At 43.6% G+C, this 19,817-nt stretch overlaps 1 protein-coding gene across 1 annotated transcript in view; it reads left to right on the top strand.

The window, feature by feature from the left end:
- Nucleotides 1-10,400, top strand: part of LOC146199929 (uncharacterized) — a 70,639-nt gene extending 60,239 nt beyond the window's left edge. Inside the window, exons 4-5 of the mRNA XM_084592829.1 lie at nucleotides 8,476-8,565; nucleotides 10,150-10,400. Of these exons, the coding sequence (XP_084448955.1) occupies nucleotides 8,476-8,565; nucleotides 10,150-10,328 (269 nt within the window). The 3' untranslated portion in view covers nucleotides 10,329-10,400. The remainder of the gene's footprint in view (nucleotides 1-8,475; nucleotides 8,566-10,149) is intronic.
- The last annotated feature ends 9,417 nt before the right edge of the window (nucleotides 10,401-19,817 follow it).

The following is a 19,817-nucleotide window of genomic DNA, read 5'->3' as shown; positions in this document are numbered from 1 at the left end:
TCTTACCACTGCACCACCCCGGCTTTTTTTTCTTTATTCCATGAATTGGTACAAATACATGAGTAAAAGATCGTGGTTGCCATGCCCCTTGGCTGACAACCGTGTATAATGGACTTTCATTACAAAAAGTTCACAAATCAGATTCCAGACCTCCTCCGCAGCGTCTAGCTGCTTCAAAATTTCTTTTAGTTTATACACTTGTTCAACAAAATAATTACATACAGACCGTGCATCGACATCACAGTGTCTATAAGCCATCCTACTCCTCCGAATACTGTGAAGGCCCCATCGCATGATGAGGTCATACTGAAAATCATCATTAACAGTTAAGTACCGAATTCCACGTGGCGTCAATGACAGGTCTTACTTATTTGTCCTTTGTAACAGTTCAGTTCAGTCGTGTCCGACTCTTCGTGACCCTATGGACCATGTCACGCCACGCTTTCCGGTCTCTCACTATCTTCCTAACATCACAGAACTTCATCTGCAGTGCCTCGAGGATGCCATCTAACCATCGCGTTCGCTGCCTAACCTTACTCCGGCGACACTCAATATTCCCAACATCAAATCTTTCTCCAGCGACTCCTCTCTTCTCATCAGATGACCAAAGCAGCTGAGCTTTAACTTTAGAATTTGACCCTCCAATGAGCAGTCAGGGTTTATGGTCGACAATATCGACTGATTTGATCTTCAGGCAGTTCAAGGAACTCTCAAGAGTCTTCGCCAGCACCACAATTCAAACGCGTCAATTCTTTGGCGGTCAGCCATTTTCACAGTCCAACTCTCGCATCCATACATCACAACTGGAAAGACCATAGCACGAGTTATACGGATATTGGTAGGCAGACTAATCTCTCTGCTCTTTACTAGGCGGCCAAGGCTAACCATTTCTCTCTTTCCCAGAAGCAGGCATCTCCTAATTTCATGGCTGCAGTCTCCTTCCGAGGTAATCTTCGAGCCCAAGAAGAGAAAATCTGTCACAGCTTCCACTTCTTGTCCATTGATGCTGCAGGACTTGATTGGGCAAGACGCCATGATGTTTGTCTTTTTAATGTTCAGTTTAAGCCCAAACTGCTCACTCTCTTCTTGTACGCGCATCAGAAGTCTCTTGAGTTCCTCTTCACTTTCTGCCATTAAAGTGGTATCATCCGCATATCTAAGGTTGTTGACACGTTTTCCAGCAATCTTCACTTCAGCTGAAGACTCATCCAGACTGGCCGTCCTCATGATGCACTCTGCATATAGGTTAAATAGGAAGGGCGACAGTATGCAGCCTTGCCTCACTCCTTTCTCAATCGGACACCATTCAGTAAGACCATGCCCAGTTCTGACTGTGGCCTCTTGTCCTTCATACAGGTTCCTGAGGAGACAGATGAGGTGAACTGGAACTCCCATCTCTTGGAGAGCTTGCCACAATCTCCTGTGATCTACGCAGTCGAACGCTTTCTCATAATCAATAAAGCAGAAGTAGATGCTGTTCTGGAACTCTCTTGATTTTTCCATGATCCAGCGAATGTTGGCAATTTGGTCTCTATTTCCTCTGCCCTTGCGAAACCCAGCTTCCACGTCCAGAAGCTCTCGATCCCCATACTGCTGCAGCCTTCAGTTCAGTTCAGTCGTTCAGTCGTGTCCGACTCTTCGTGACCCTATTGACCATGTCACGCCACGTTTTCCGGTCTCTCACTATCTTCCTAACATCACATAACTTCATCTGCAGTGCCTCGAGGATGCCATCTAACCATCGCGTTCGCTGCCTACCCCTTCTCCGGCGACCCTCAACCTTTCCCAACATCAAATCTTTCTCCAGCGACTCCTCTCTTCTCATCAGATGACCAAAGTAGCTGAGCTTTAACTTTAAAATTTGACCCTCCAATGAGCAGTCACGGTTTATGGCCGACAATATTGACTGATTTGATCTTCTGGCAGTCCAAGGAACTCTCAAGAGTCTTCGCCAGCACCACAATTCAAACGCGTCAATTCTTCGGCGGTCAGCCTTTTTCACAGTCCAACTCTCGCATCCATACATCACAACTGGAAAGACCATAGCACGAGTTATACGGATCTTGGTTGGCAGACTAATGTCTCTGCTCTTTACTAGGGGGTGAAGGCTAACCATTGCTCTCTTTCCCAGAAGCAGGCGTCTCCTATTTTCATGGCTCCACTCTCCTTCCGAGGTAATCTTGGAACCCAAGAAGAGAAAATCTATCACAGCTTCCACTTCTTGTCCCTTGATGCTCCAGGACTTGATAGGGCAAGACGCCATGATCTTTGTCTTTTTAATGTTCAGTTTAAGCCCAAACTTCTCACTCTCTTCTTGTACGCGCATCAGAAGTCTCTTGAGTTCCGCTTCACTTTCTGCCATTAAAGTGGTATCATCTGCATATCTAAGGTTGTTGATACGTTTTCCAGCAATCTTCACTCCAGCTGAAGACTCGTCCAGACCGGCCTTCCTCATGATGCACTCTGCATATAGGTTAAATAGGCAGGGCGACAGTATGCAGCCTTGCCTCACTCCTTTCTCAATCGGAAACCAATCAGTAAGACCATGCCCAGTTCTGACTGTGGCCTCTTCCCCTTCATACAGGTTCCTGAGGAGACAGATGAGGTGAATTGGAACTCCCATCTCTTGGAGAGCTTGCCACAATCTGCTGTGATCTACGCAGTCAAACGCTTTCGCATAATCAATAAAGCAGAAGTAGATGGGTTTCTGGAACTCTCTTGCTTTTTCCATGATAGAGCGAAGGTTGGCAACTTGGTCTCTAGTTCATCTGCCCTTGCGAAACCCAGCTTGCACGTCCGGAAGCTCCCGATCCACATACTGCTGCAGCCTACCTTGGAGGATTTTCAACATCACCTTGCTAGCATGCGAAATAAGCGCGATCGTGCGGTAGTTGGAACAATCTTTGGCACTGCCTTTCTTTGGAATGGGGATGTAAACTGACCTCCTCCAATCCTGTGGCCACTGCAGGGTTGTCCAAATCTTCTGACATAATGTATGCAGAATGTTAACAGCGTCATGGTTGAGGTTTTGAAGCAACTCAGCTGGGATACCATCAATTCCGCTAGCTTTATTCTTAGCAAGGCTGGCTAAGGCCCATTCAACTTCACTCTTCAGGATGCGCGGCTCGAGATCAGTAATCACAACATTCTTAGGTCGGGTTTGCACTTTCGGGTCCTTCTTGTACAGTTCTTCTGTGTATTCCTGCCACCTCTTCTTTATCTCTGAGGCTTCAGTAAGGTCCTTGCCTCGTTTGTCCTTTATCACGCCCAGCTTAGCACAGAATCTTCCTTTGATATCTTTGATTGTCTTATACAGAGCTCTTGTGTTCCTTAATTGGCTGTTGTCCTCAACTGCTTGGCACTGTATGTTCAGGAAGGCATTCTTATCTCTCCTTGCTATTTTCTGAAAATCCGCATTGAGAACCTTGTATCTTTCTCTTTCCCCCATAACTTTTGCCATCCTCCTTTCCTCAGCTATTTGCAAAGCCTCTTCAGTAACCAGTTTGCTTTCTTGCATTTCTTTTGCTTTGGAACTACCTTAGTAGCAACTTCTTGTATTATATCACGAACATCAGACCACATCTCTTCGGGCTCTTTGTCTTCTAGATCTAATTCTTGAAATCGATTCCTCACTTCCACGGCATATTCTAATGGAACTTGATCCAGATTATACCTGAAAGGCCTTCTAGTTTTCTGCGTTTTCCTCAATCGAAGCTTAATCTTAGCAACAAGAAGCTGATGATCGGTGCCACAATCGGCCCCAGGCCTTGTTTTTACTGCTTGTATAGCGCTTCTCCATCTCTGCCGGCAAAAAATATAATCGATCTGATTCCTGTACAGACCGTCCGGTGAAGTCCATGTGTACAGGCGCCTCTTGTGCTGTTGAAAATGAGTATTCGCTATGGTCAGGTTGTTTTCTTGACAAAGCTCTACTAGCCTCTGCCCAGCTTTATTTGGCTCACCAAGACCGAACTTGCCTGTAATTCCGGATATTTCTTCTCTCCCTACCTTAGCATTCCAATCTCCTATGAGAAAAACGACGTCTGATGATGGGGTGCGGTCTAAAAGGCATTGTAGGTCCGCATAAAATCTCTCAACGTCAGCTTCTTCAGCAGTAGTGGTCGGTGCATAGACTTGGATAACTGTTATGTTGAAAGGGTGACCTTGGATCCGAAGTGAAATCATTCGGTCGTTTTTGGGGTTGTACCCTAGCACTGCTTTGCCCATTCTTCTGTTTACTATGAGAGCGACCCCATTCTTTCTCTTGGATTCGTGCCACAATAAAAGACATAATGGTCGCCGGAGTTAAATTCTCCCATTCCGGTCCACTTGAGCTCGCTGATACCCAAGATATCAATGTTCAATCTGTGCATTTCTCGCTTGACGATATCCAGTTTACCTTGCGTCATAGATCTTACATTCCATGTTGCTATGTGATACATCTCCTTGCAACATCGGACTTTCCGGTCGCTTCCCGACACATCCACAACTGAGCGTCCTTTTGGCTTTAGCCCAGCCGCTTCATTCGTCCTGGAGCTACTAGGAATCGCCCTTTGTTCATCCCCAGTAACATGTGGGACGCCTTCCAACCTGTGGGGCTCATCTTCCGGCGCCATATCATTAATGGTATTGTGACTGGCCATAGGGTTTTCTTGGCAGGAAATACTGGAGTGGGTTGCCATTATCTTCTCCAGTGAATCACATTTTGTCAGAACTCTCTGCCGTGACCTGTCTATCTTGGGTGGCCCTACACAGCAGAGCTCACGACTTTATCGAGTTTCGCAAGCCCCTCCGCCACGACAAGGCAGTGATCCATGAAGGGGACTGCTGCAGCCTACCTTGGAGGATTTTCAACATCACCTTGCTAGCATGCGAAATAAGCGCGATCATGCGATAGTTGGAACAATCTTTGGCACTGCCTTTCTTTGGAATGGGGATGTAAACTGACCTCCTCCAATCCTGTGGCCACTGCAGGGTTGTCCAAATCTTCTGACATAATGTATGCAGAATGTTAACAGCGTCATGGTTGAGGTTTTGAAGCAACTCAGTTGGAATGCCATCAATTCCGCTAGCTTTGTTCTTAGCAAGGCTGGCTAAGGCCCATTCAAATTCACTCTTCAGGATGCCCGGCTCGAGATCAGTGATCACAATCCTCTTATGTTGGGTTTGCGCATTCGGGTCCTTCTTGTACAGTTCTTCTGTGTATTCCTGCCACCTCTTCTTTATCTCTGAGGGTTCAGTGAGGTCCTTGCCTCGTTTGTCCTTTATCACGACCAGCTTAGCACAGAAGCTACCTTTGATATCTTTGAATGTCTTATACAGAGCTCTTGTGTTCCTTAATTGGCTGTTGTCCTCAACTGCTTGGCACTGTATGTTCAGAAAGCCATTCTTAGCTCTCCTTGCTATTTTCTGAAAATCCGCATCGAGAACCTTGTATCTTTCTCTTTCCCCCATAACCTTTGCCATCCTGCTTTCCTCAGCTATTTGCAAAGCCTCTTCAGATAACCAGTTTGCTTTCTTGCATTTCTTTTGCTTTGGAACTTCCTTAGTAGCAACTTCTTGTATTATATCCCGAACATCAGTCCGCATCTCTTCTGGCTCTCTGTCTTTTATATCTAATTCTTGAAATCGATTCCTCACTTCCACAGCATATTGTAATGGAATTTGATCCAGATCATACCTGAAAGGCCTTCTAGTTCTCTGCGTTTTCCTCAATCGAAGCTTAATTTTGGCAACAAGAAGCTGATGATCGGTGCCACAATCGTCCCCAGGCCTTGTTTTTACTGCTTGTATAACGCTTCTCCATCTCTGCCGGCAAGGAATATAATCGATCTGATTCCTGTACAGGCCGTCCGGTGAAGTTCTTGTGTACAGACGCCTCTTGTGCTGTTGAAAATGAGTATTCGCTATGGTCAGGTTGTTTTCTTGACAAACCTCTACTAGCCTCTACCCAGCTTCATTTGGCTCGCCAAGACCGAACTTGCCTATAATTCCGGATATTTCTTCACTCCCGACCTTAGCATTCCAGTCTCCTATGAGAAAAACCACGTCTGATGATGGGGTGCAATCTAAAAGGCATTGTAGGTCCGCATAAAATCTCTCAACGTCAGCTTCTGCAGCAGTAGTGGTCGGTGCATAGACTTGGCTAACTGTTATGTTGAAAGGGTGACCTTGGATCCGAAGTGAAATCATTCGGTCGTTTTTGGGGTTCTACCCTAGCACTGCTTTGCCCATTCTTTTGTTTACTATGAGAACGACCCCATTCCTTCTCTTGGATTCGTGCCCACAATAAAAGACATAATGGTGGTCGGAGTTAAATTCTCCCATTCCGGTCCACTTGAGCTCGCTGATACCCAAGATATCAATGTTCAATCTATCCATTTCTCGCTTGACGACATCCAGTTTACCTTGCGTCATAGATCTTACATTCCATGTTGCTATGTGATATATCTCCTTGCAACATCGGACTTTCCGGTCGCTTCCCGACACATCCATAACTGAGCGTCCTTTTGGCTTTAGCCCAGCCGCCTCATTCGTCCTGGAGCTACTAGGAATCGCCCTTTGTTCATCCCCAGTAACATGTGGGACGCCTTCCAACCTGGGGGGCTCATCTTCCGGCGCCATATTATTAATGGTATTGTGACTGGCCATAGGGTTTTCTTCGCAGGAAATACTAGAGTGGGTTGCCATTACCTTCTCCAGTGAATCACATTTTGTCAGAACTCTCTGCCGTGACCTGTCTATCTTAGGTGGCCCTTCACAGCAGAGCTCACGACTTCATCGAGTTTCGCAAGCCCCTCCGCCACGAAAAGGCAGTGATCCATGAAGGGGGTCCTATGTAACACATCCCAGTAAAACACCGCATCCCAACAATCCATAAACACGTGCTCAACTGTTTCAGGTTTCCTACATAGTAGACAGCTTGAGACCCCAAGGTACAAAAAGGCCCTTTTCTTCCATCCATGTTTTAACTGGGAGGGTTCCTGTATGCAATATAAAAAAGAATGTTTTTACGCCCGGTGCAACTTAGCTCATGCGAGTTAAAAACACTGCCCCATCCCGGCGGGGCGGCTCTGTATCTGAGGCACTTCGGCTCTGTAGCTGAGGCAATTCAGCTGCCTCGTTGGGACAGAAAAGGAAAATAGAGAAGAAAGAAAGGAAGAAAAGAAATAAAGAAAAGAAAGAAAGAACAACGAGAGAGAGAGAGAGAGAAAGAAAGACGCACGCGGCAGCAGTCGTCGTCCACCCTCTTCTTTTTCTTTCTTTTCTATTTTCCCTTCTGTCTGCACGAGGCAGTGGAGGTGGCTCAGCTACAGAGCCAGTAGCAGGCCCGTGCATTTTTTTTTTCCTTCTTCCTACAGCCACAACAACAACAACAACCCCCGAAGCGGTGGCGGGTACAGTAACTCCGCCTAGTACCACCGTCGCCTTTCCTGTTGTAGCTCTAGCCACGTATGTATTTACATATTTATATAATTGGTTCACAGGAAGGAAAAGGCGCTGTATCTGTCACACTTAGTTCTGTGGACACCTGAACCGCGCTGTAAGAAAAGGAGGAAGGTGGGTGTGAAGGACATCAAGAACTGTTTGTGGAGTGCTTCTTGCAGAAGGAATATTTGTGAAAAATAAAAAATAGTCCGTAATTGCACATATTGTGAGCCCTCCACGGATCTTCTTTTATTTTTACATACCATGATTATCTTCTTTCTTTTGTACATACTATCGTCATCGTGCCGCGGCGCCAGCTCCGGCACGTGCCTGGGTTCACCATGTAATAAAACGCTCACACGGCGTACATTGCCTAGCCGTCACGACACAGAAGCATGCCAGGAAGACCTTCAAGAGAAGCTACGATTCTACGCATCGTGGGGTCTTATTTCGTCCTGGTGACGAAGTACTGCTTTATACACCACTGCGCACCCCTGGCCTTAGTGATAAATTCCAGTGCCGCTATCTCGGTCTCTACAAGGTCATCAACCAAACTTCCTCTGTGAACTACCAAGTCACACCTGTTCATTCCCTAGCTGATCGCGACGCCACGTGAAACTGAAACTGTTCATGTCTCTCGCTTGAAGCCGTTTGTGCGGAGCGGCCAGGCTGGCCGCTTCCGAACCCCCGGGAAGATTGTGTGAGCCCTCCACAGATGTTCTTTAATTTGTACATACCACGATCTTTATTTTGTACACACTATCATCATCGTCCCGTGGCGCCAGCCCCAGCACGCGCCTGGGTTCACCATCGAATTAAAGTCTGACACGGCGTACCTTGCCTTGCCGTCATGACTTTGCCGTTTCGACCTGGCCTTCTTTCAATATATATGTTTTGCTCGAATTCTTTGCCTCATTCTATTGAAAAGCTGAAAAAGCTGACGACGTACGCTGAAATTTCCCGTTAAGAAGTAACGTTATCTTCGACAGTTTTTTTTAATATTAACAATATTGAAGTTATTAAATTTGCTATTCGCCCTTCTTTCAGGAAACGCTACATTATCCTCCACAAATAGCTACTATTTTAATTTCACGGACGGAAAATGCGCTGTTGTCCTAACGCCTCATCACAACGCCTGTACGTATATTTTGATTGTTTCTAGTGTAAAGAGTAACGGTAAAGATCAATTCAGGGCACGCGTACATTATGCTTATATTTGGAATTGTTTCACCTGCCTTTACTCACAGCCTACTTTGCAGTGCTATCAAGAAGAATCTCCCTGGAACAGTTAATTGCGTTGAAAAACATTTACCATTAGAAATAAAGCCATTCTCAGCAAACGCTGCTAAACCTCAATTAGCCGATAGGAGGCATAAAAGGATTTTTTTTATACAGAATGTGTCGGTATAATATTTATATCCACGTTTAAAGATCTGAAAAAAATTTGTGCACATGTGCTGTGCTTGAAACGACAGATTTCTGATTACAGCTAATAGTTCTGTTACCCCCAATTGACCACGCACTGTTGCTTGCTGGTGATTATTGTTGAAATACTATGATATAACGCTAAATGTAGAAAGGCCCCTAGTAATCGATTTCTGACTGAAGATCACCCTGTCTTTCTTTTATTCAACTTGTTGCAACAATACCTATGTTTCAGGCTTTAATTTATAAGGTTAGTAATGGAGCAGGAAAACTAATGCCTATACTCTTACAGCACAAGCGCATAGTTTACCGAAATATAACCGCTTATTGATAATAATTATTTCGCAAAGTAAATGCTCCCCTGAAATCTTGAGTTTATTTCTTTTTGGAATGTAGATAGTCCGAAATGAAGAGTAAAACATGTCTGTTCAATTATGCTAAGTGGCTACAAATTGATGGTAGTTGTCAATGAGTCTCAAACATAGCTCTGGTTAAGCAGAAGGGAGCTCTGTAAAAAGTAGATTATGATGAAGGATCTCTAGAAATGTACCTGAGTCATCCTGGAAGATCTATGAACAAAACAGGTAATGGTGTTTGGAAGCTTTAACTGATACTTGTTGCCTAAGAGTGTAAATGTGCTGACCATCGTAAAACTACTTGGAGGCATATAACTCTATCTAATGGTATGATGCGACAACTTTGAAGCACCTGTGAAAAGCTTTCTTATTAAAAATTATCAAACACGCATGAGGAATCGGTTGCCCGTGAATGCTCTCCGCAATAAAAAAAAATCTTTAAACCAGCTTCATTACCACTTAATATATGGGCGATGGAAACTGATGCTCCTCATCTACCCTCTCAACTCAACCCATGCCGGCGCACAAGAAATACCAAGAAAAACAAGTAACGTTGTGTCCCCATCCCACACGGTTACTCAGAGGCGTGCAATAAGAAAGCGCGCCCAGCTGCTCCACTGACGTCAGTGGGGAGGCTTTTCGCGCAGGGATGTGCCTCCCAAATCGGTTAGGAGAGGTCACCAGAACCATCTATTTAAATTTTTTTTGTAAGTCATTAACCCCACTTAGATGACTCAAATTTGAGTGGAATACTGACAAAGGCCAATCCTATGGATTTCCAGCATTATACGTTTAACTAAAGTTGTATGGTAGGGACCAAATACAATATACAGCACCAAGTTCTATTTGGTCGAATCTGGTTCACATTAGTAAAAAGCACCGTTTTCCTAAATGAGGCGTTTATTCTGGGCAGTTGCTATAATATTGACATTCCTTGCAGATTCCCGATATCTCAATACAGCCTGCGAAATGTGGGTTCGAGATGGAAGCACAGCAACCGCAAACGATGCATGCGAAGAGGCCTACAATCAAACGTGCGGAACTGATAATTTCTTCTTATATAATAGCACTATTTGTGAACTTCTGGAGTGCGTAAACCCATCATTTCCGTCCGATTAGATACGCGCTACTGGCATGTTATCATGCGGAGCAGTGGAATGCATTTTGATGCGATTGACGTAGAATAAACCTTTGTTCATAAGTGTCTACTCCTGACTCGTATTTCTTAAGGGGGGGGGGGGGGAAGAGGTGTAGCCTCAACTCACTTCCATTGTGGCATGAAGCTATCGAAAAAGCAACAACTGTTCTGAACTCTTGAAAATTTACGAGCTGAAAGAGGTAAACATAAAACAACGATCACCCAAGCGTTATATAGTGAGGTTGTGCGAGGAACGAGGCCTTCCGGGTAACGGCCGTTCCCTGCTTTAAGCGATAGGCATGCAGCTCGTTGAGACAAAGGGCCATCGGCTTAGTACCAATCGGCACTGCCGGCTAGAAATGATCGGGCGTTGAGCAAGAATTAATATCATCATAATTTGTGATTATAGTAACTTATTATCATTGTTATATGATAGGGAATGAGAAGTTAATAAAATAATATCAATTATTTGGTGAATTAAAGACGTCTAAGATGAGAAAGCGGGGTTCAAAACTGTCAAAATGCTAAGATTGACAAGCTAGTGCCTGATAATGCCAATTAAAAATGCAATGTGTATAATTCAAGTTAAGTTTATAATATTTAAAAAAAATAGAAAACATTCAAAGAGGTGCTTTAAATCTGTCATGATGCCGATAATAAAAACCGAGTTTCTGATGATGCTGACAATGAAACCTTAGTGTGACTGATACATCATTATCTCAAACATTTCAAGAAAGGATAAAAAAAATGTGTTCAAATGTGTCGAAATATATTCAAGAGTTAATGCTTGTTGATGCCAGTTGAAAATATACACTGTAATTGATCAACAAGTGATTAAAATAATTGACGCAGGGAAAAGCTTGAAAATGGGAGATGAAAGGTGCCAAATGCAATGAATAAAAATTGAAGTTTGATAATGTAAATTACGCAAATTTAGTGTGCTTAATTGGTCAATTATCTGCAACAATTGAGAAAATTAAAAATTGCCTTCAATAGTGTCAGACTTCTCCGAATGCAAAGGCAATTTCGCTGATGCCGGTGTATAAAATTGAAAAAAAAAAAAGAATTTAAAATATTGAGTGGAAAACATATAGCCTATGTGAGACGCTATCGCATCATGCACTTAACTGCGAAGATAGAGTGGCCTCTAATTTTCTTATTGGGAAGGACAATTATATCGCAATTATTAAACTTAGGCAAAACATCTACTAATTTAAGCGAAAACAATAGCACAATAAATTTCTGTACAGCCAACCATAGTCCTTATCTATACGCTATAATACAGTAATACTGCTTGTTGAGGAATTGAGAAATATGTAGCAGGGAGGGTCAGAAGCGATACCATCGATAAGTCTCAAACTTCAGTTCAATTTCTACCACATTACAAATACATTATCAAATGGACTTTACTCAGCGACAAAGTGAACGAACATGGATGTATCAGTAACCACCTATTCCTTCATTTTAGCATGGCTGAGGGGTCCAACCGTATCAGAAAGTACTGAAAGATATATAGTGGATGCACAGCACCCATAATTCTCCTTAAGGAAAGTAATGTAATTCCAGTAAATAAATGTATTAGGCGAGGAGACACGATGTCCCTACAACTATACTCTACATTTAGAAACATGTAAGGGGAGAATTTAGGTATCAGGATTGACAGAATACCTCGTTAAATCAGCGATTCCCTGATGGCATTGCATTGCTAAGCAACTGAGGTTACGACTGGCGAGTAATTATTTATGTCCTAGAGAGGAAAAGCTGAAATGTCGGGCCTAAAATTAATATTGAGGAAACTAAGGGAACAGCCTGCTAAAATAACAGCAGTTTGCAATAGGTAGCGAAGCACTGGAAGTAGTACGCGAATATGTCTACTTGGGAAAGTAGTAAATGCAGATCCAGACAACAAAAGGCAAATAACTATTAGAATAAGGTTTAAATGCAAGGCATTTTGTAAGGGGTCGAAGCTTACCGGTATCGTTTGAGAGGAAAGTCTATAAAAGTTGCAGCTTACCGGTACTCACTTATGGGGCTAAGACTTGGAGACTAAGAAAACGGTTCTACTCTATTTGAGGACAACGCAGAAGGCTATGGAACAAAAAATGATAAGTTTAACGTTAAGAAATAGGCATCGTTTCCGGCGGGTTACAGAAATGACTCCAGGTAATGGTATTGCAGTCGAAACAGTAAGGAGAAATGGGCATAGGCAGGCAAGGGCAGGACAAGAAAGGACAACTGCTTGTAGCTTAGGCAAACAAATAGGATTCCAATGGAAGGAAAAATAGCAGGGTGCGACAGAAAATTAGGGTGATGTTAGGAAGTTCGCAGGCGTCAAGTGGATGCAGCTAGCACAGGACCAGAATAATTGGAGAAATATGAAAAAGGCCTTCGCCCTGCAGTGGGTATAGTCCAGCTGATAGTGATGATTAGGAGTACACGAAGTTTCAGCAAAGCTTGGATTATAAATGGAGTTTTTCAATAGACACATGTGATGTAAAGCTGTTCAAAACTGTGGTTATTTTGTTATAATTTCAATCGCAAAATTTGCTTGCTGGGCGATGAACTAAATTTGCTAGCATGAATCTCAAGTAAATTACGTTTTTTTATAAAAACGCTGTAAAGGACCTTTGCTGGAACCATCCTTTCATCTATTCTGAAATATTAAATTATTGTCTCCTTTTTACCAAGCCTTAACGCCTGAGTTTGGCCTGCCTGAGAAGATAGAACGAGTCATTCAAAGACCGATGTAATATCGCAAGGTACAGTCGAGAAAAAATCGAAAAACCTTATAAGCAGAGCGCACAGTCTCGGTAGACGCATTTCAACATCTCAGTTTAAGTACTCCTGAAAAAAAAAATTCGCTAAGGAGTAAAGCAAGATTATCGACACAACGGATTTCAGACTGAGTCTTCTTCACATACGCCATATAATATATGCTGCTTTTAAATAAGCCGCAGTTTGTTGTTTTGCCAGGGTAACCCTAAGACACAGTATGTCTCCCGCAGTGTCATGTTCGAAATCAAGGCTTCGTTTTTTGGGGCAGCCATTATTCAGGTAAGACAAGGCATCATGTTTGCATTCGTTTCAGCCATTAGAAAGGAAAGGATACCAACTTTTTAGGCTATAGGTAGAGTCTTGCATTTCTGTATAAGGAAAGTTTCATTCGACTGACGATGCATATATTCGAAGAACAAAATCCGGTAAAGACACTGAAGACTGCATGCGTGTGAGAATGCAAAAAGGTCACTGTGTGACAGAAATTTCATTGGTAGTGCTTTTGAATCCATTTAAGGTCTCTTATATTGTGTCTGCATGCTTGGTGCACACGATACTTGTGATGTCCGGACCTTTCCTATTGAGAAAACCGGCGTCCCCAAATCTCTACTTGTGACAAATAATCATGTTCATTGCCCTGCATTTCACTGACGATGCTGATGGCCTTCGAGATTCAAGGAGCTGGTCGCGATGGTAAGCTGGTAGAAAACGCCGGCGTATTCAGTACGACTGGCATCTGTCATAATACCGGGAGTGGCGCTGAACGTATGATGTGGCCATAATGGTCGCAGTTTTGATTTTGAGAATAGTTAACGTCCGGCAACAGAGAGGCGAGACATAGGGCGAAAACTACGTTGCACCATTTAGCGCTGTTATCTAGGATCTCACTACTCGCATGAACTGAAAATGGAGCGAGTTAAATTCTCTTTCGAGCGCTTAGGTGGGCTTGTTGGTTTTTCTTAAGGCACCATGATCGGCGTCGCTCTAACCATCATATCTGCCCCTTGCCAAACGCCTTGATATTAAAACATATAATCAATAATGTAGGTTAGCACACGATGTTTGAAATGTCTTGTTGATAGCGTTGGAACACGCCGATTTCCGTCAAAATATTCTCTACCGGATCTCTAAATATGCGCGCATATTTAGAGATCCGTCTATTTGATTTAGTAAGACATTCATAATACATGCTTTCTCCGCAGATAAAGTTCCACGTACGCATCGAAACTTGCTTACCTATGACAATTGTTTTCCTGGCAATCCGAGTTTCCACTATCTGCGCTCTTTGATGAAATCTCTCATAACATTTCTTCTAACGGGATCTGTTGCAACGAATTAAAACTATTTTTCCACATCTTCTCTTTCTGAAACCTAAACCGGCTCAATTAAAGTCGAGACTGCGCAGGAGCTCCAACCAAGAGTTTGCATTTCACATTGCTGTTATTCAATAATTAAAATGAAAAACACCTCCAAAACTTCTTAAGTGGTCTTACAACCTTATATTGCAACTAGCAAATGATCAAGTAGGTTTCTGGAAAGGGTACTGTACTATCGATTATACCCATATTATCAACCAGATGATAGAAAAATGCTAGAAATATAACTAGCCCATATACATAGCGTTCCTTGATTACGGAAAAGCATTTACCGCAGCAGAAACCTCGGCGGTTCTAGAGGCATTGCGAAATCATGGTGTAAACGAGCGGTACGGGAAAGTACTGGAAGATACATATAGTGGCTATACAGGAACCATAGTTCTGCATGAAAACAAAAAAAAATCAGATAAATAAAGGCGTTAGGCAAGGAGACACGATCTCCCCTGTACTATTTACAGCTTGCTTAGAGGAAGTATTCACAAATTTGAAACGGGAACAGTTAAAGACAAGGGTAGATGAAGAATAGGTCTCTGATCTGCAATTTTGTGATGACGTTGCATTCCTAAGTAACTCAAGCGATGAACTCGAAAGAATGATTGATGACCTATGCAGGAAAAGTAGAAAGGTAGGCTCGAAGATCAATATGCAGAAGACTACGGTAATGTTCAATAGCCTCGGGAAGGAACTGAAGGAACAGAAGGAATGTTATAGGCGACGCACTGGAAGTAGTAGTCGAGTATGTCTACTTAGGGCAGGTAGTAACCGTAGATCAGGACCATGAAATGGAAATAACAAGGAGAATAAGAATGAGATGCAGCGCACTTGGCAGCTGTCACAGATTATGACTAGCAGCTTACCAGTATCGCTCAAGAGGAAAGTATAGAACAGTTGCATCTTACCTGTACTCACCTATGGGGCTGAAACGTGGAGGCTAACCAAGAGAGTTCTACTTAAGTTGAGGACAATCCAGAGGGCTATGGAACGAAAAATGGTGTGGGTAACGTTAAGAGATAGGAAGCGTGCAGAGTTGGTCAGAGAAATAATTCAAGTTACTGGCATTCTAGTGGAATTAAGAACAAGAAATGGGTATCGGCAGAACAATTAGTACAAAGAGAGGATACCCGGTGGTCGCTTAGGACAACAAATTAGATTTCAAGGGAATGAAAGCTTAGCAGGGGGCGGCAGAAGGTTAAGTATGCAGATGAGGTTAAGAATTTCTCAGGGTTCAAATGGACAAAGCTAGCACAGGAATAGGTTAATTGGAGGAATATGGGAGAATCCTTTGCTCTGCAGTGGGTATATTCAAGCTGGTGATGATGGTGAGTGCACCAAACCGGGATAAATCTCGAATCAGACAGACCTTTCTGGTATGGAAGGTATACCGGGCAGGCCAACTACTGTGTGCAGGCCACTCCCGGGAGCGCATCTCAAACGGGACAAGACGGTCCGTGATGGATCTGAAACCAATGAACCGGTCCTGTTTTTGAACTTATATACCAGACAGATCATGCGCACTATAACTCAAACCAGAAACCAGATGAACCCGTCTTTTATGGAACTGATGCCGGTCAGAGTATCTCCGCTTCTCAACGCAAGCAGGGCCGATCGATTAAACCAAACTATAATTATTATGCCGTGGCATTCGGCATGCTAAATAACCATGAAAACACTAAATATAGTTACACCACACATGTAAATGTAGGTAACATCTGTTTCATAAAAACATCGAAGATATAAAGCCATCGAAGTGTACGCTACCAAGTACACACGGGCATGGCATCGAGCCTGCGCGGGCAACAATCCCTGCCGCTCTTCTGGTCTTGCAGTGTATCTCCATATCTGCGACTGAAGAAGAGCCTTCAACGTGAAAGGACAAGCAATATGCCTGCCACACGGCAAATTTAATGTCATTTCCAGCTAATGACATTCGTTCAAATTTACTTTTGTTTGCTACCACACGATAATTATAACGACATTCGATGAAAACGACATTAGATATCGAATGAGTTTGAGGAACTCCATTGAATGCGATCAGCGAGGACATGTGTTATCTCGACACCAGAGACTCGAAGAGAATATACACCCAAAATAAACTGCAAAAGTGCCGCAGGCATAATTCTACTCTGCATCCGACATTTTACAGGTAGTTATTAAATTATGTGAAACGCGCCAAATAGCATTTCAAATCGAAAAAACTTCAACCCTCGCTACCAGCCAGCAAGCCACTGCACTCAGCCATTCCTGACAGCGCCAGTGGCAATAGCCACGGCTGCCGCAGTTCGTCGGTGCAAGCACAGCGGTTTCCTTTCGCCACCATCAGAAAAACGTGGTAAAATCTGTTGATCGTAATTAATAAGCGCTTGGATAAAGGAATCTCAAAAAAAAGCAAAATTTACTGAGAATCGTTGATAAGTAACCAGAGCGAATTTCTGCTCGCAGCCTCGTAGCAGCCGCGCGCCGATGTGAGGCAGCTCGTCCGATCTCGTGCTGTACGTAGTACTTATCTTCGCTGCTAATGCGTCTCCGTAATTACACCTTCCCTTTACTGTGAGAATATTTATGACACAATTGAAATTATTGTAAGGCAGTTCCATGAATAGGCAATTGACTGTTTTCAATGCGCCGTTCGCTGTGGCTTCGATGCGAAATCGTTTAGGCCTAGCGACGACCAGGGCGTATAGCGCACAGCTAGAGCGCCGTCGTCCACTGCTCTCGCGGGCAGCCCCGTTTCGGGAAGGTTGCGGCATCTGGTGCGGCAGGTGATGCTATTTTGTCATCTGCTTTCTTGATGAGGCTGGAGTCAGCATTTTTCGACGAGCATTTACGCCGAGCAAATGATCTTGCGTAGATGGGACTCGACGGGTCTGTGTGGCGCGAAACTTCTCGAAACTTCTATAAAAACGTCGTCGGTCAGTACTCTAGACGCCGCCTATTTTACGTGTTGCTCTTGGATTAGTGTGCAAAAAGTGCATTGTTGAAACAATTCGTGCGCTTTTCACACCCGGACGCCGACGCGTGCACCTTCTTTACTCTTTCGTAAACAAACCCTAAAGGCGCAGTAGCTAACTTCGTTATATAATCGTAATCAACGTGTTGATTACGAGTCATGCCAGACATGAATATGAAGTTAAAGGCTGCTTTCGTTCCCAGTGCTCATCATTTTCGCAACGTATTGAAGGCGCATCACCATTTGTGTATCCATCGCAACTGCCATCATTTGCAAATGACATTAGTTTTGGTCGTGTAACAGCGCGTCGAAAAAATGAAATTAAACTGAACAAATGTAATTCCGTTGGAATGACTATAATTTTCACGTGTGGCATGGGTATAAGTAGGCAGAGTTTCGCTGGCGACGAAAAAAACGTGCTCGAGTATAAGTGGAGCACTTCGTTGACCATCAAAATATGCACAGAGCCGCAATCGGGCGACGCCTCTATAATTGTTTGCATATAGAATAGGCTTGGTCGGATGTGTAATAATTTGCGTCTCAACTCCTCTAGCAACATGTTACGATAAAAAATTGAACATGACCAGCCTTATTTCGTGGAATATTTCTGTATGCAGGAAAAAGAGCATGGTTTCTTAAACGATGACAAAACACTTTTCTAATTAGGATATTCTGAGACTTGTCAGCAAGAAAGGAATGCATTATTAGAGTTCGGGATATTGGTAACACCTCATAACGGCCAGTAAGAATATTCAACGTAATTAAAAGGCGATCAGTGAATTATGGCCACAACTATGACTCCAAAGACATAATTAGTACGGCAAATAGCAAGGTTCGCTAGATAAATAGACATATTACTAACCTGGCTCGCTGCGGTTATGGAGTAATGCATTGAGTAAATGCTTGTGGTGCGTTAAGAACGCACTCCTAATTGCGGGCTGTGCTTGGAATGTTACTAGTTTCAAATTTATCATACATAGTTGTGTTATTTTATAGCTGTGCATGACTTTTCCAGTCCGGAGCCTCTTTTATCTCGAAGAACAAGGGCAACGAACCATATAAGAAATTCCGAAAGCAGCTCCATTCGGTTTCATGCCGGTTTAGAGTGTACCGTAAACCAAATTACTGAATCCGGTATGAATTTGTCGCAGGATTTTTCAATACAGACATATGAGACCGACACTAGGATTTGTAGAACAAGTAATATTAGAAAATTTAGCAAGGCAAACGATTTGATTGCAGTAAGAAATTTGGGAAGGCGGTAACAAGAGACCTGTTCTGTTCCTCGCAAAATGCGTATGCAGGACCAACTACCAAACCAGACATGCAGAGATCTAAATTTAGGTGGGGGATATGGGAGAGCACTTTTTTTAGAGAGATTTCAAGTTGCCGTGAATAGCATAAGTTTGTACTCAGAGAATATTTGATATTTATTTTATTTATTTATTTTGTAAGATGGGGGTTTATTGATCAGATCAGCAGGACTCGATCAGCAGGGCTGGACAGATCAGCGGCGAGCACAGCAACAGCGAACACCGTCAGGTCCAACGCGCGCAGCGATCACGATGCCACTGCCTAGAATGTTCCTCGTGTACTTCTGCCTCTTCATAATTACCCGCGGGACGAAGAGGAGACATCCTGGAGACTTATGCCGTGAGCAAGACGGCAGAGTCGTAATAGGGCTTAAGGCGCTGGACGTGAACAATCTCGCGTCCGCGCCGGCGTAGATCATGAGACGGCGTAAGAGGTTCCACCACATAAATAACCGGAGAGGTGCGCTCCAGAACTCGGTATGGGCCATGGTATTTAGAAAGAAATTTTGAAGACAGTCCAGGAGCATTGGAAGCTATCCACAGCCACACCAGAGCGCCAGACGAGAAGTCCGGTATTGAGTGTTGGTTGTCATGGTTGGATTTATGGCGGTATTGGGTGTTAGTCGTGAATGCGCGGGCAATTTGTCGATAGTCTTCCGCATGCTGGGCTGCTTGAGGCGCAGGAGTATACTCTGATATGTCTGGCTGATACGGGAGTATGGTGTTGATTGTAGCAGAGGGGTGACGGCCGTAGAGAAGAAAAAAAAAGGAGAGAAGCCAGTAGTAGACTGCGTTGCAGTATTGTAAGCGTAAGTGACATACGGAAGGACGAGGTCCCATTTTGAGTGGTTGGAGGAGATGTACATAGAGAGCATGTCGCCAAGGGTACGATTAAAACGCTCAGTGAGGCCATTAGTATGGGGATGATAGGCGGAGGTTGTTCTATGAATAATGTCGCACTTGGTGAGCAAGGCTTTCACAACGTCACTCAAGAAAACGCGTCCTCTGTCGCTGAGCAGCCCTCGAGGTGCGCCATAGCGAAAAACAAATTGCTGCAAA

The sequence above is a fragment of the Amblyomma maculatum genome, chromosome 2 (assembly GCF_055883805.1).
Source record: "Amblyomma maculatum isolate TAMU_Amacu chromosome 2, ASM5588380v1, whole genome shotgun sequence".
NCBI classification, from domain to species: Eukaryota; Metazoa; Arthropoda; class Arachnida; order Ixodida; family Ixodidae; genus Amblyomma; species Amblyomma maculatum.
Note: the sequence above shows the minus strand (reverse complement) of the source record. Positions and strands in the feature narration are given on the sequence as shown.